This window comes from Xiphophorus maculatus, chromosome 8 (assembly GCF_002775205.1).
Source record: "Xiphophorus maculatus strain JP 163 A chromosome 8, X_maculatus-5.0-male, whole genome shotgun sequence".
In the NCBI taxonomy this organism is placed as follows: Eukaryota; Metazoa; Chordata; class Actinopteri; order Cyprinodontiformes; family Poeciliidae; genus Xiphophorus; species Xiphophorus maculatus.
Genome location: NC_036450.1, coordinates 4150340 through 4167520, shown reverse-complemented (window position 1 = coordinate 4167520; position 17181 = coordinate 4150340). Strand labels below are relative to the sequence as shown.

General features: G+C 36.0%; 1 protein-coding gene across 1 annotated transcript in view; it reads left to right on the top strand.

Annotated features, from left to right (window-relative positions):
• Positions 1 to 17181, top strand: part of npr2 (natriuretic peptide receptor 2) — a 63647-nt gene that overhangs the window by 35067 nt on the left and 11399 nt on the right. Inside the window, exons 8-15 of the mRNA XM_005813646.3 lie at positions 255 to 375; positions 2944 to 3018; positions 4793 to 4870; positions 8152 to 8256; positions 9294 to 9365; positions 10870 to 11029; positions 11103 to 11258; positions 14821 to 14989. Of these exons, the coding sequence (XP_005813703.1) occupies positions 255 to 375; positions 2944 to 3018; positions 4793 to 4870; positions 8152 to 8256; positions 9294 to 9365; positions 10870 to 11029; positions 11103 to 11258; positions 14821 to 14989 (936 nt within the window). The remainder of the gene's footprint in view (positions 1 to 254; positions 376 to 2943; positions 3019 to 4792; positions 4871 to 8151; positions 8257 to 9293; positions 9366 to 10869; positions 11030 to 11102; positions 11259 to 14820; positions 14990 to 17181) is intronic.

The window sequence follows — 17181 nt, the reverse complement described above, 5'->3', positions numbered from 1 at the left end:
CATGGGACGGCGATCAAACATAACCAAGCAAATGTAGCAAATCTGGTACCAGTTATCAGATTAAATCCATGTTGCTTTAATTCTCCAAACCCAGAAAATTAAAGCATAAATTCGGATTTTCTTCCATTTAAACGCATCTGGTGCTGTTGCAACCCATTATTATCTCAGAAACTATCCAACTTACCTCCCCCAGATCTGATTCCTGTGAGAAAATACGTCAGTTTAACGATCCTTAATTTCTTTGCTTTCATCAGGAAACTGAAGCTGGAGAAGGAGCTGGCTGGAATGCTGTGGAGGATTCGGTGGGAGGATCTTCAGTTCGAAAGCCCCAATAAATACCACAAACGAGCCGGCAGCAGGTTGACCCTCTCACAGGTAAACAGACTTGCACAGATTAGTGTGCAGCAGTAAAAGCCAATAATGATGCAAAGCACATAAATGAGGTGATACCCACTTGATCTCACATTAAAAGCTTTGTTTTGGTTTTTATTGAGCTGTGCTACCATTTTGAACTGTGTTTGATTTAATCAAACTGGATGTAATTCAAAAAGCAGTTTTAAAGTTTCATTTAATAAGGGCTAAACCATTGTTTAAACCAAGAAAACAGCCCCAGTTAAACCAGGAATTAACCAGATTTGTTTGGAAATGTCTGCAGCCACACCCAGGAATGATTACCATTCATCTCTTAATGACTTTTTGGGTTGTTCTAGTCAAAGGCAAGGCAAGTTTATTGGCAATTCAAAGTAATTAAATATATTATAGTGTGATGAATACTACATAAAAGTAATGGGAACATGAATACAGATTAAATTAACAATGTTCCAGTTATTATTAATCAAAGGCAACTCTAAACCCATAAATGGGGTTTTAGCCTTGGTTTAAAGGAACTCAGTGTTCCGACAATTTTTCAGTTTTCTGGACTTTTGTTCCAGATTAGAGGAGAATAAAAACTGAATGCCACTACTCCATGTTCGGTTCTGGTTCTTTTTAGCCCTGAGCGGTATGAAAGGTTCATACAAGAGCAGCAGATCCGTTCACAGATGTGCCTTTAAAGTCAATCAGAAAGCTGCAGCTCATTATAAATCACTGTTGCAATAATCAATGTGACTGAAGAGGAACGCCTGGATGAGTTTCTCCAGCTCTTTCTGGGATATTTAATTCTGAAAATGTTCTTCAGGTGATAGAAGGCCGAAGGTTCAAGTCAGGGTTCATCATTACACCCAGAACGGGAGTATTGAACAGAGCGACTGATATTGTTTTCTAAAGTTGTTTTTTCCAGTTTATTCATGGCTTCTACTTGTTAGTGTCAAGCTCATTTGTCTGTGAATGTAACTCACCTGGTTGGGCTCATAGACGGCGGGATTTACAGTATTTAACATTAACATTTAAGTATTTATTCAACTGAAATAAACATTGATTTTTGATTTATTCTAAGCATCTGTTCAGGCCTTGGATGGGTTCAGAGTCACCTGGTGACATCATAATGTAAAGCTGTATATCATCTGCATAGTTATGATCGCATTGCTTGTTATAAACTGTGAACATGTAGATATTAAACATAAGGGACCCCAGGACGGGACCTTGGGGTACACCACATGCAATTTGTGTCGATTCTGATCAAAAGTCAACAGGTTTGAAACATTTATTCATTTAAATTAATTCTGAAAAGAATAGAGGACAGAAATTTCTCAGGTATCAAAAATACTTGATGGGAATTTTTATTTTTTCACTTAGGACTAGTTTGGTTTGGATCGATTGATTCAAACAAATTAATTTGAAGATTACATTTTGTATTTACCTTGATTAGCTTTGATTAATATCAAAAAATGTTTTAATACTTTTACACATCACATTTTTGGTTTTTGAAGATTTCATTTTTGGAAAATGTGGATTTTTTTTCACCTATTCTCTTTTTGGGTTTCCATAGTTCGGTGATGTCAACACGCCCACGGCGGCCATCTTGTTTCATTAGCATGTTTTACAGCTTCTCTTTATTAGGACTTTGAATTCAGGTCAACTTTATGACAAAATGTAACGTGTAGGCCAAGATTTTTAAATTAAGAGAATAAAGTCATCATATTACAAGAATACAGTCGTAATAGAACAATATAAAGTCAAAATAATGTGAAAATAATATATCAAAGCGTTAATATTACCAGAATAAAGTCATAATTTTATGAGAACTCCTACATATAAACTAAACGAGGGATGTTGATCATCTTTCGGTTTTACAGATAAGATAATACATCAAATTATGTTAACTCTAGAAGCTTCTTTTCATCATTTTAAGACGTTCTTCTGGTAAAATCGTGTCTTTATTTTGCTAATATTCTCATAGCTTTTCTCTACTACTTCATCAAACAACTCAGAGCAGGGATTATTGAAATAAAATCCACTTTTTGAAAATATTTTCTGTAATTTTTTAGAAAAGAAAGCAACAAAATCTGTAATATTGCATGTAAAATAATGTTTGAACCATTTCTTTTATTTATTTTTTTGCTCCCCTCTGAGCTGCAGCCCTGAGAGAATCCCAAATCCTCTGCGCGTTTACACATTCCTGAAAGCTTTTCCAGCGGTTTGATCCAAGGTGGCTGGGCTTGCAGCGGCAGACGCACATTAAATGGTCGTTAAAGTAAGCCCTGGGTCTGGCCCCGCTCCTCGCATTCAGGGTGCGAAGCCCTAATGCATCTCCTCTCCCACACGTTGAAGCGTTCATGAAAATCACAAGCACACACCTTTTTAACGACTGCCTCTCTGTCTTGTTCTGAGGCCGTGTTTTTCCAAACTTCTCCGGCTTCCCGCTTGATATTGCAATCATTACAAACGAAGACTTAACAGCGGGATTATAGGAATCCAGAAACATAATTCCTGTTGTTTTCTCTGATGTGAAACTCGGTAACAGACCTCTGTTCTTCCTCTCTGCTCCTCTGCTCATCTTCCCAGAGAGGATCCAGCTACGGCTCCCTGATAACTGCCCATGGAAAATATCAGCTATTTGCAAAAACCGGCTATTTTAAGGTAAGGCTTAGTGAGTTCTGACATTTTCAACTCCTGCACACTCCTTTCCCACCCACACACATGTGCAGAGAAAGAAAGCCGGAGAGCTGGAGAGAGGCGAGAGAAAGAGAGTGTGTGGGCGAATTTAGGTAGTTGGTTTTAATGCGAGCTGCAGAATGCGTCAGTTTGCTTTTCTGTTTATTTTTTTTTATTTGTGTGTGTGTGTGTGTCTGGTTCTGTAACTCCTTCAGTCTGAACACAACCATTAATTTCTTGCTGCTAATTCTTTCTGTGCTATACGGAGGGGGTGACACAAAGAGCTGTATTTAGCAGAAAGATGTTTATTTTTGTTTAAATGGAGACGCAGATGAACTTCTGAAGTTCTCCTTGCTGACCTGAGGTGATTAAAACGCGAAGAGAGAAAACATGGTGATGTAACATCCTTGACAACCTGCAAAACTTCAATACAAGGTGTTTTCTCTGCAGTGAGACACTCTTTGACTGCATGTTTCTCGTTTAACAAAAGTCAAATCTCAATATTAAATCAGACCCAGCGGCTGACCTTGCATTGCTGCTACAGAGGCAGCTTATTTTTTCCTTTCCAGATGGTCGCGTCTTGGCCGCTGGCAAGTTTCATCTCTAGTTTATAGGAAAGTCTGCAGATCTTCAGCAGACTTGGATGTTCTGTCTGCAGAAAACTGGTTTCGCAGCTGCTTTTTATGATTTATATGCCATTTTTTTTAACCGATTAATCGTTTCAGTCCTAATGGCAAACGATTAATTGTGATTAATCAATTGTTGGATTGATCGTCAGCTAATTTATTAATCGATTAATCATTAAGTGGAGTTTCCAGGCCATTTATGTGCCTTTTTTTAACCAATTAATCTTTTCAGCCCTATTGGCAAACGGTTAATTGTAATTAATCGATTGTTGAATTGATTGTCAGCTAATTTAGTAATTAATTAATCGCTAACTGGAGTTTACAGGCCAGTTTCTGCTGCAGTTTTGCATCTAGTCAAACCTTAGGTTTGAGTTTTTTTCAAAATTTCACAACAGTTTGAGTTTCTTTATGTTTAAATAGTTAAAATTACACATACAGGTTCAAATATATATATACACACCCACTAATATATAAAAGTCCACAAATATTCAATTATATTTATGGCTGACACGATTAATCGTAATTAATCGATTGTTGAAATTATCGTCCACTCATTTAGTAATTGATTAATCGTTAACTGGAGAATATAGACTGAAAAAAGGCCATTTGGTGGAAAGAAGTACATTTTCAGAGCAGTATGTAAGTCAAAACTGAACAAAACGGTGTATATTTTGCATTTAAGATAAAAACACCTTTGTCTGTTGTTTTGTTTCTACAGACAGTAATGCACTCTGCCAGCAGACGGGAGATAAGTTAGATGGAGATCTCCACATATCTCAATGCATATAGACTTGCTCCCATTAGGACCTAAACGATTAATGTGATTAATTGACTGTTGAAATAATAGTCAACTAATTTACTAATCAATTAATCATTAACTAGAATATACAGACTCAAAATAGATCATTTTGTGAAAAGAAACAACATATTAAGAGCAGCATTTAAGCCAAAGCTGTCAAACTTTAAGCGATATAATGTTTGCTTTCTTAAGTGAAAATGTCTTTTCAAAATGTCTTTAAATAAATAAATTTTAGCTCCTTTTTAAGATTATCAAAGGAAATTTCTTTTGAATTTTCTTCTGTTTTATGCAGAATGTTATTGCTGATTTCACAGGTGTTTTGTGTTGCACACAGGGAAACCTGGTGGCCATTAAACACGTCAACAAGAAGAGGATAGAGCTGACCAGACAAGTATTAATGGAGCTGAAACATGTGAGTATTTATTTTATGTAAACATCCGTTACAGAAGTCAACACTTAGCATTTCAGGATTCAGCACCAAAAAAACACTCAGACATTTCCCACACAGAGAACAGAACATTCAGTCTGTTATAGTTTTATGTTTTCAGGCTTGACGTTTATTTTTGATTATTAATAAATGATCGCTGTGGTAGATTAGCTACTGCTGCTATTAGCTGAGCTAACACTGCGGCGGTTGATTAGCTAATTTAAACACCTGCTCTACTGATGATGTCAGAGTTGGTGTGTTTAGGTTGCCTTTTTTTAGTTTTTAAATAAACCGAAACACACAGAATTCCACATCACATCTACATGTTATGATTGTCATAGTCAAGCTAGCGTAGCTGAACTACTTCCCTCACCCTCACAATTATTTCTTAATTAAAACTTTTTTTCTGACCTTGTCATAGCACAGCAAAGCACTGCATCCCTTTTTCCTTTATATATCACGTGTACATTTAAAATTTAGCGTCACATTAATAGCTTAACAGCTAAAGCTAATGCTAGTCACGGTTAGCCAGCAGCTTTTTGCCCTCCAGCAGGGGGGCGGAACGTCACGCTGGGTTTAGGAAAATTCTTTTTCGTTTTGGGAGAAACTGAATCAATCAGAGAAATACGCATTTGTCTTTAGATATTTTATTTAGAAAATCAAAGTATCAGAGATCAGCGTGTGAGAAAAGAAAAGCAAGAGAGAAGGAGAAGTGAAACTTAACACATACAATTCTATTTTTACATCTTATCAGTCACGTACACGGCGCCTTCCACCCGTCTCTCTCCTGTAGGGAGTTTCTCTCAGTTTCTCCCACCTCTGGTTAATTGGCAGCTCTGTCCCTAAATCAAACCTGGTTCAAAGGAGTTTCGGCTGGAAAGAGAAGAAAAAATATCTTCACTCATACCTCCGTTAGCTCCATAAATATAAAACTTGCTCAGAAACCTTTGTTATCAGTTCATTCTTCCCAGAAAACAAGCGAAAGTTTTATTTTACAAGACAGCTGCTTTGGGTTCATATGTTAAATCCGTCCACTCATTTCTGCTTTGCTATTTTTTCAAACTCTAAGAATTTGTTAAAAACAGAGCTAGTGTGGAGTCATTTCACAACATTCAGCCAGATTCACTCCAGAAGACGTTTGTCAGCTCCCTGGTTTTCTGAAATGTCTGTGTGCAAATAAACTGTCTTGACATTCAATTAAAGCAGCTGCAGTCAGAGGAGAAAATGTATCCATCTTCCAATCGATACACCTTTCCAGGAGTTTGAGTCTGTTTCTGACTTAATAAACCTTTTGTTTCCCTCCTACCAACAAATGAAAGTCTGGCTTTTATCAATATGTTCAAGCATTGCTGAGTGTTGCTGCTAGTTTGTTACCTAGAAACTAATATCTTTAAACCTCTTTTTGACACAAACGGCAGCAGCGGCTGATAGAAATGCCCCTCCGGCTGGGAAATATTTACGAGTAAGCGATAAGGTAGCTAGAGGAAAGACAAAAATCTTACAACTTAATGTGGTTTGGTGATGGAAACTCGCTGTGGCATCGGGGGGAAGCCATAACTTGGAAATTACACTGGCAGACACGAACAAGACGGATGCTTGTGGCTGTTGATCATTCTTGTAGCCTGCAGCTCTCGTAGCTTTAGCTCTGCGGTTCTGCAGTGAATTTTGGGTCATTTTGTGCGAAGCCGTTTTGGAGAGGACGGGTTAGTGGCCATCGGTCTGAGATGCCCCGCGGGCCTGATGGCCTGTCAAACCTCAGCTCAGGGGAAGGAAAGCAAGCCAGCCAGATGGGGGGAGACGGCCGTGCCTGCCAGTGGAAACTTAACCGCTTGTGTTCCAGGGTGCAGCAGAGGAAAATAAATGGGGCAAAGGGTAGGCTAACAGCGTCTCTCTCCCGAGCCGTGAAACAGGAGCCGCTAACGCTCGGCGTTTGCCGTGAGAGCGGCTGTCACTCACTGCGGGTCGGAGAAGAAAAGAGCGCTGTTGAAGTGATGTTCTTTTGAAGCTGGTTGCAGGTTTTTCTGACTGCTGCCTCTGTCAGCGCGTTTACCGGTTGGAGTGAAAGCGCCGGGATTGTGCCATTTGCTTCTACAAAAGAGAAATTCACACCTTCGCATGAAAGGAATCTGGCAGCAAATGTTCCCTGTCTTGACCTCAAACATCTGCATTGGAAGATTATTATAAAACCAGCGTTTGATTAGTGATTAAATCCAATGTTTCTGGTTAGGGCTGATTAATGATTAATCATGATTAATCGATCATCCAATTATAATATCTTTGTTATCTTAAAGATGTTAAAACAACATCTTTGTCCTGAAATATGTTAAGAAAAAACTCCTCAAATCATGTTGTTCTTGCTTCACCTGGTTCAGATTTACCAAAGGAATGTTACGGTATCGCATTTTAGGCAATAAAATGTAAATTTTTTATTGAAAAAAAACTTTAATAATCTATTTGCATCTTCTACTGTACTTCTAATATTTTACAAAAAAGACTTAAGTGGTTAGTTGAACATCTTTTAACAGATTAATCGTCAGAATAATCTATTGTTTCTAGTTGGGCTGAAATGACTAATCGGATTCATTCGCAATTAATTGATTAATAAAATATAATAATTGCAGTTAAGATAAAAACACTTTTGTTTGTAAACATGTTTTAGCCAAAACTCTTCATTCGGAAAGTTTTAGCTTCACCCGGTTCAGGTTTACTAAAGGAATGCTATGTTATCGCATTTTAGGCAATAAAATGTTTATTTTCTTAATTGAAAAAAGCATTCAATTATCTATTTGTATCTTTTATTGTATTTCTAATATTGTATAAAAAAGGCTTAAGTGGTTAGCTGAAAAATCTGTAGAATTTGACCTTTTTATCGATTTAATTGTTAAATGTAACGATTAATCGTTATAATAAGCGATTAATCGATTGCTAAATTAATCGTTAGTTCCTAGTTTCACTCCACTTTGATATTCCTGCCCAACACGACTTTTTAACTTTTTAAATCAAATCCTCCTCAGCACACTGGCCCATTCATAACCTCTTGCAGTACATGCACATGTGTCAACTTGGTTCCCTCAACACATAGAAACAGAGCCGGCACAACCAGGTCCACTGCAAACAGACTATTTTGATGAAAACCTGGCAGCGTTGTCCTGAGAAGTCGGTGCCTAAAAGAGCCGTCAGTGCTCTGTTTCCGTGGGGTTTGGGAATGTGATGTTTGGAAAGAGTCGGGGCTCACAGCCGCCGCGTGTTTGTGCGGTTATTTTCAGATGAGAGACGTTCAGTTCAACCATCTGACCAGGTTCATCGGGGCCTGCATCGACCCGCCCAACATCTGCATCATCACCGAGTACTGCCCCAGAGGAAGCCTGCAGGTAACTTCCACAGCCGAATGATTATTCACTTTTTGACCTGTTACAACCACAAACTTTAGTTTATTTTATTAGGATTTCATATTAAAGACAGTAAGAAAGTGCTACAAATTGGTGAAATGGAAGGAAAATGTTGAAAAGCTTGAAATTGTTCTTAAAAATTAAAATCTGTTCTGCTTTTTTCTGATACCAAGGGGTAAACACAGTTCTGATAATCCAATAATAGTGGAGCCAATTTTTCATTTAGCTATTTAGCTAACTTTGAAAACATTTGGGTACTTAACTTCCTCTTGTTTTCACACTGGATGTCTGGTTAATAGCAGCAGAGAGATGAATATGATCGTTCACACACACTTAACTGCTTCTGGTGGTGGACACACTTTGACTAATCCGCTAACAGTGGAGCCAATTTTTCATTTAGCTATTTAGCTAACTTTGAAAACATTTAGCACACTTACTTTTTTTCTCGCATATTTTTGACTTTTGGACGTCAGAAATTTCCTTGTTTTTGCTAGAAACATTTTCTGACTACTCTCAAAATTTTTGAATTTTTTTCTTGCAAATTTTCAACTTTTGGAGGTCAGAAACATTTTTTTCTAGAAAATGTTTTAATGTAAAAATTTCAGAGGTTTTTTCCTATCTATCTACAATGTCTCTTATACACCATCATACTTTTGTCTTAAATACACCTCTGAAATAATTTTTTAGTTTTTGATAATCCAACTTGCTCTCGGCCAGGACTCCTGACTTTACAGGGAATCTGTGATAAAGCTGAACTTTAACATTTTTAACATTTGGGGAAAAGCCGATGTGATGTAGCTCCAGATTCCAGGAAACGGGTCAACTCGGGTAACTTTCACAGTTATTCATTAATACCCTGCAAAGGCTCCGCACATGTCAGTGAAGATGAACAGAAAAGGAAAAAATGTTGATTCTGTTCTTCATCCTAATGTAAACCTTCAGTCTGCTTTGGCAGATGAAAAGTCTCGGCAAAGTTCAAGTTGTTTTTTTTTGTCTTTTATCTGCTCTCCCTCTTCCAGGACATTTTGGAGAACGAGAGCATAAACCTGGACTGGATGTTCCGCTACTCGCTGATCAATGACATCGTGAAGGTGAGTGGCCTTCAGGCTGCGGACACGGTAAACACACGAACCAGACGTCAAAGGCAGCAAATTGATTCATGTGTTTTCGCTTGGGCTCCAGCTAAAGGTTGCTTGTTGTGCCATGCAGATATGCACCAATAATTCTGCGTTGCCATGGTGTCACATGAGCTGAGAAGGAAAATCTGTTTTAAAGTTTGTTGTTGACTTGAAGTGGTTGGGGAATTGTAGGTAACAAATGAAATTTCATCATAAACTCTGATTAAACGTAATCATGGGAACAATTTAGAAGATTGCTTTTAATGACCAGATTCTGGTGGACTGATTGCTTGATGAAGTGCTTCGGCTAAATCAGTTCCACATTTCCACAAAATATGAAACGAGGTAGATTTTTTTTCCCCCAATGGAAGGATTAAATTATTTTTAAATAATGGCAAAAATGTCCAGTTAAAGAACATTATAACAGTTCATTAATATAATCATGTTGTTCCAAGATAGGATTTAATTTATGTAAAAACTAAAATAAATTGTATTTGTTAAATTAAAAACATGTTAAATTTACGTGCAGATAAAACTTTGTTTTTTCTTGTAACAAGTAATTTAGTTTTTTTCCTTAAACCAGTTTCTCTTTAGCTTTTAAACTTTGTTTTTGTCGATTCTAAACTAGCTTAGCTTAAAGCAGCTAAGCTAAGTTAGCTTAGTTTGCTTAGCTCAACTAAACTAAGCTTAGCTAAACTAACTTAGCTTACAACAGCTAAGCTAGTTGATTATTTCCAAGTGTAATAAATTTAAAATGCCAGAACATATACTAATCAAATTTAAGAAATTGTAATAATCAATAAAGTGTTTTCTACCATAATATTATGTTTAGTAATCAAATAAATCTTTGACAGTGCGTCTCGTCTGCTAACTAAAGTACTAAAGAAAACTTTAAAAATGTAAATTCTTACAAATATTTTTATACATAAGTTTGTTGGTATCTGCTTTGACACTTCTGTAATGAGTCTTTGTTTTCCTTTCTTAAAAACAATTATTTATTTTAGCTTAGCCCTGATTAGCCTTCCTTTACTAGCAAACAGAAATATCTGGGCCGTTTCAAAAGATGGCAGACTTTAACCATTAGTATTTCTGACAAAATTACCTTTCCTTGCATTTTATTTTTTTTACTTTTTGATGTAAACTTTATTCATATTGTATAAACTTTTTACTCTATTAGTAAATGTGGCTTTTTTGTAATAAGAGGCTAATAGTTTATTTCTCAGTAGCTAGCTTAGCGTAGCTTAGCTTAGAAGTTTTAAATTCCATTAGCTGAAAATGAGACAAAATATCCAGAATGTTGCCATTAAGTAGTGCGTTTCATTCTGAACTTAGGAGTTTGTATTTCTGTACTCATTTGCAAACTTGTCAAATTTGTTATTTTCTTATGCCAGGATTTTTTTGCATTTGCTGTTTTGACATAGAGAAACAAAAGCAGACAGAAAGAGAAGCATGCTAATGCTTGACTTCTGCTCACCAGGGAATGAACTATCTCCAAAACAGCTACTTTGGCTGCCACGGAAATCTGAAGTCATCTAATTGTGTGGTGGACAGCCGATTTGTTTTGAAAATCACAGATTATGGTTTGGCTAGCTTCCGCTCGTCTTTCGAAAACGACGATTCGCATGCCCTCTATGCAAGTAAGTCAGCTCCAAAATGCCGTTTCACAAAAGCCTCTGCCTCTGTTTTATCACGTTGTGTGTTTTCTTCCAGAGAAGATGTGGACAGCTCCAGAGCTGCTCATATACGACCGGCACCCTCCTCAGGGGACTCAGAAGGGTGATGTGTACAGTTTTGGCATCATCCTGCAGGAAATAGCTCTGAGGAACGGACCTTTCTACGTGGAGGGCATGGACCTCAGCCCTAAAGGTAAACACAGCTGTCTTTTACGAGCCTTCAAGTGGCTCAATTAGCAAAATTTGCAAATAAAAGAAGTAACCTAAAAGGAATTCCACCTAATTTAAACAGACACGATCAAGAAAATATTTATTTTTAGCGCTGTGTTGCATGTTTTCCTTTCACTGTAACATGACGTGTCGGCCAGATGTCATCATGCAGCTGAACATCATATAACTGAGCGGAAAAGACAGTCAGTCCGACTGCAGAAAAGTTATTAATAACATCACAGAACAATGTTTCAGTCAGTCAGTTTACACTTTTTAACCTCAAGACTAATATGAAAACAACAGAAGGAAAGTGAATTATTTCTTAAATGTAATCTAACTTCACTTTTCTAATTCAGAATCGTTTTTGAGTTAAAATGAGGGTAAAATTTGTACTTTTTCAAAGCCGTGTATCTTTGAGAAATGACAACAATATAGAGAAACCTTGAAAGGATCATTTCTGGCAAGCAAGGTGGAAAAAATTACTTTTCCAAAACCTGTTGCAGAGTTAAAAGGTTAGACTTTTAACTCTGCAACAAAATGTCTGCCTCACTTTACTAGCTTAGGTGAAAACAGGAAGAATTTTTTTTTTTTTCACTAAAATATGACCAATTTATAAATACAATTATGACACAGATGTCTTGCAGTAAAGTATTTTCTTTTTTGACCTAATGTTTTATTTGAACAGTACCTTTAATCCATATTTCATTCTAAGTGAAACATATATAAAGCTGAAATGTTTGATATTCGTAAAGCATATTTAGAATATAATATGGCTTAAATTTTTACAATATTTATATATTTTCTTTTACCAGAATGATCTGGTAAAAATCTTTCAGTTTTTCCATAAAGAATTGAGTAATGTTAGCTAGCTAATGCTAACATGTAGCCTAGCCTTTCTTAGCTTAACTTAAATTAGCTGTATTTGGAAATTAACTGTTTGCAGAAACAGTTTCAGTATTTGGAAACTGTTTCCAAAAATGGCTGCCATAATGTCATAGATGTCGTGAAATGTTAACCTTTTCTCCATCTTTTTGTATTTGTGAGAAAGCTAATTGTTTTCTGTCTTGAAAGGCAGATTTGTTTAAGCTAGCTTACCTTAAATTAGTTTATTTTAGATCAAATTAATCAAGAAACATAATTACTGTCTCCAAAAAGGGAAAATGTTGATATTTTGATGTAAAATTTGTTTTTCATTATTCACATTCATGGGCTCCTTTTATAAAACTTTGTGATTTGAAAATTAGCTGCTATTTCTTGAAGCCTTAGCCTAGCTAACATAACCTTAGCTAAATATGCTGCTATCATGTAATTTGTTTTATATCATCAAATTCCCAGTTGTCCTTTTTAGTTTTGATAATTGCCCATTTATATTTTGTTTATTAAAAGTTAGCTTCAGTAGCCTAGATTAGCTTGTCTTAGCCTAGCTTAGCCTAGCCTATCTTAGCTAAATTAGCTGAAAACTGAAAACTCTTGATTTCAGTAGTTTAACTTTTTTTAAAAACAGTAAATTGTAAATATTGTGTGTTATTTCACTAAAATTTGCTCTTTTTGTGAAATACTTTCTTTCTGTAACTGAGTCGAATTGATTTCCACATGAATGGATGGTTTTCTCTCCTTGCAATTGTTGAAAAGTAGATTGAAAAACAAGTCGAACTCCTCTCCATAGGGGAATAAACCGTTTCCAGAGCAGCTACTTCAGTTGCCATGGAAACCTGAAGTCCTCTAATTGTGCCTGGTCAGTTGCTGTGTTTTGAAAATGACACATTAAACCCAGAGTTGAGCCTAAAAAATATCTGAAAAGTAAAAAATAATAAATGAAAACATGAGAGCAAGATGTTGGATCAAAGTTTTTCCTTTTTAGTCTTAATTTATCCGTTTTTTTTCTTACATCTGGGATGAATCTCACATATTAAAAAGCAAAATATAACAGCAGGACTGAGGATATTATTGAATTTAGCCGAAATGCATGCAGGGAGGATGAAAGGTTTTATCTTGAGTGTAATAAATCGCCTTCCTGTGGAGCTTCCTCAACCTGTTAACCTCGATTAAAACCTTTTATTCAGAGTCACGTTTCCTGCTGCTTATGCATTAACAGCCTGAGGGCAGAAACCTCATGTTCACACCGTAACATTTCCATTTTAACCAGATTCTTTAAAAAGCTTTTATGCGTCTTTTGTCACTGTAGAGGGAAAAATGTAATAAATTGTTATATAGAGCTTTGTTTTGTTTTATTCATCAGAGGGAAAAAGTGTCCTACTAAAGAAGTGGTAAAAACTTGGAGTGCGTTGGGAAATATAATAGAAAAATGAGTGTTTATATTTTTAAATGTTGTGTTTCAGCTTTTATCTGCTGCACTTAACGTCAAAAAGAAAAATGAGAATTTGTTGTAAAAGAAATTAGCAGGAATGTTTTTGCATAATCAACACAGTTGTGGCTTGATTAAAAACAAAATTATGCAGAAAACTGAAAAAGAAAATTTAATCTGGGTACAGATTAGATTTAGCTTTACTTTTGCTTTTAAAAGTTTGTGTTTATTAGCGTAAATTGGCCTAGCTTAACTTCATTTTTACCACAGCTAACACACTTTGACCTTCATATCTTTCCATTATTTTGAGAGACACAACTTATTTTAACAATTATCATTTTTAAAATAAATCCTTAACAAATTTAATAGTGATATTTGCTGATTTGTGATAATAAACACGATAATCAATAGAATTCAATAGAATGTTGAAATTAACTTTAATATCTTTAAAAAATAACTTAGTATTTTACACAGCACGTGATCGGCTTTTGCATTGTTTTCTAGTTTTAGGTTATTCTGATTTTTTATTTTGACCCTAAGATGTTAGCATCTGTTAGCATTTAGTGTAACTTAGCTTAGCATAGCCTAGTTTAGCCTTGCTAATCTGTGTTTTTTGTCTAGCTTAAAACAACTGCCTGTTATTTTTTATATATCCAGTTTTGTTTGATAATGTGTCGTGTATGTTTGACTTTGTTTTCAACAAACTGGAGTAAAATATTTTTAAAATAAATCCAAAAAAGGGCCTTAATGTCACAAATGAATGCTAATTCAAAAGTACATAACTCAACAAATTAAGAGCTTATTTGTTTATGCAATTCAAAAAAGTTAGATATCAACAAAACTGGGCTAAGTAGGTTTTACATTTTATTGCTATTTTTAGGGTTTTCTTGTTTGTGGAGTTTTTTCCAGGTTAGCTTAACAACTACCATAGCTGGAAGGCTGATTTCAAATGTGATAAGTTTAGCTCGTTGTAGTGACATGTTTTGCATTTAAAATTTTCTTTTTGAAAAAAATTTCAATTTTTTCCAACTAGTGAAGTAAAATCAAGTAATGCTACTACAAAAATGTGCACATGAACAAACCAAAGAGCTTATAATGTTATTATAAAACCCTTCAAATCAACAAAACTGAGCAGTTGGTATTTTTATTTAGATGATGAGCTTTTCCATTTTGTTTCTGTGTTTGATATTATTCATCATTTTCCAATCAGACACTAAGGTGTGTTTTCTTCCACCCTCAGAGATCATTCAGAAGGTGAGAAACGGCCAGAAGCCGTATTTTCGGCCAACGACAGACAACAGATGCCACCCGGAGGAGCTGACCATCCTGATGGAGGGCTGCTGGGCCGAAGACCCGACAGAGAGGCCCGACTTCGGTCACATCAAGATCTACATGGCAAAACTCAACAAGTATGTCCAACATGTTTTTTCCTTTAAATGGTTAATTTATTTCCAAAAGCCTTTGGAAACAGCAGAAATCTCATTAATAAATGTAACCACAGTTATGTGTTTGACTTTATCTTAGCTTATGTGGGCTGATTCATTACATCAGAAACTTAAAGGGGAGCTATTATGGAAAACTAACCTTTTGTACAGTTTTATATTTCCATTTAGATCTCTGCTGTTTCTGAAAACACCCAGATGTTCTTTGGCGATAAGATCATGTTTTTTGGTATCCTTCCAAATGTAGCAACTTCAGAGAAGCCCAGCCAGTTACCTAGCCACCCTGGCGGAATTCCGCCCGTTACCTAGCAACCCTGGCGGAATTCCGCCCGTTGCCTAGCAACCCAGAGCTTCAGTATGTTTGGTCAGCTGGTTTTACCGCTCCACTCCTGCTTTTCAAAGGTGTACCGTTGTATAATTGTGTATCTGTTTGCAGCCATTTTCCTGTGTGAGTGTAAGCGTTGAGTTTGGGGGCGTGGCCAGCAGCAGCTTATTTAGATTTAAAGTGACAAGACGCCCTAAAACTGCTAAAATCTCATTATATAAGAATGATTTTGTACAAAAAATGTAATAAACTTGTTTTGTATATACAAACCTATCCTTACCTGTTGAAGGAGGTACAATAGGTCACTTTTAAATTAACATTACATTATATTACTATCTTCCTCTTCAGACCTGACATAAAAAGTAAAATTGAGATTGATAGAAGGATATTTTTTGTAGTTTCTGACGGGTCCAATACGTTGGTGTTGGGATGAAAATAAAAATAAAACCTGAACGACAGTTTCTGATGAATGTTTGTAATTCCTGACAGGCGGTTGTTAGCGGGAAGCGCCCTGTGAGAACGTCGGTGTGTGTTTGAGTAACAGAAGAGTTGGAGTCCATGTTTCTGGTATTATTTGCGATGATCTTATGAATCATTTATGTGCATATTTTGGTTGGAGTATTATGTCAATGCAGGAAGGGAGGCAAGCATGTTTTCCCCTGAGAGTGGAGCATCTGTCAGAAAGAGTTACTGTGAGGATCTCTGCTGAAACAAAGTGACTCTAAAGCACACACATGCTCAGAAACCAGATACACTGCTGGCAGTTTGGATGTTGGAGAAACTCTGCAACAGTTCCGTCATGGGAAAAAAATGAAGACACCACATGAAATATTCAGTACTTTCACTAGAAATGCTCACATATTGATATACCATCTATGTACAAATTTATTTCGACATTAAATATCCACATGCAGTTATGGGCACGATTATGCTAACATTTAGCAAACTTATCTTCTGCTAAATTAATTTTGCCACATAAATTCTAACATGCTAATTTTCGTGGCTGTTTTGTAACTTCTAGCTGAAGAAAGTTGTGTTGAAGTTTTGGTTATTGCCTATAAAGATATCCTGAAGTAGTTAGATATTCATATTCAAGCTCTCATTTTGACGTGAGAAGCCTGTTTGCACGACAGCTATGTTTCCTCTCCTCATGTTTTCTCTCTTTTTTACCCAATAACATTTTTTAAAACAAGAAACATAAAGGAACAAAATAAAACACGGACCATAGAGAACAAGATGTAAACATAAATACAATATTTTAGGGTATTATAGAAGATGTAGATTATAATGTCAAAATTAAATTGATGTTTTGTAGTCTTTCAGGGGAAGATAATTTGAACTGAGGTTAGCACTTTACCATTAGCGGCCAGTAAATACTGCATTGCGATTTAGCATAAGCTTCTGCTAATGACCGTTTTGTTTTATCAAATTAGCATTAACTTCTGCTAAAAACCCTTTTGCTGTAGTGATTTAGCATTAGGTTGTGATAAATACCATGTTGGTGTAACGCTTTAGCATTACCAGAATTAGTGTTTATGATTAGTGCTTTAGCGTTAGCACACTAGGTATTTAGTTAGTGTTGCTCACTCTGTCCTTCTGCCCAAATGTGTAAGAAAACCATATTAGTTGTCATAGGGTGTGTTTTTTCTCTCATGACTTCATATTTGCAGGATTAGAGTGGTTTAATCTGGTTTAATAGTTACTAACTACCTGAATGTTATTGAACCTAAAGTTATTGTTTTAACATCCGTCTTGCAAAGGATTGGAGAGGAGCCGTTTTAGTAACTCAATATTTAATGCATTCCTCAGTTTGGATGATTGTGTGGGATGTTTG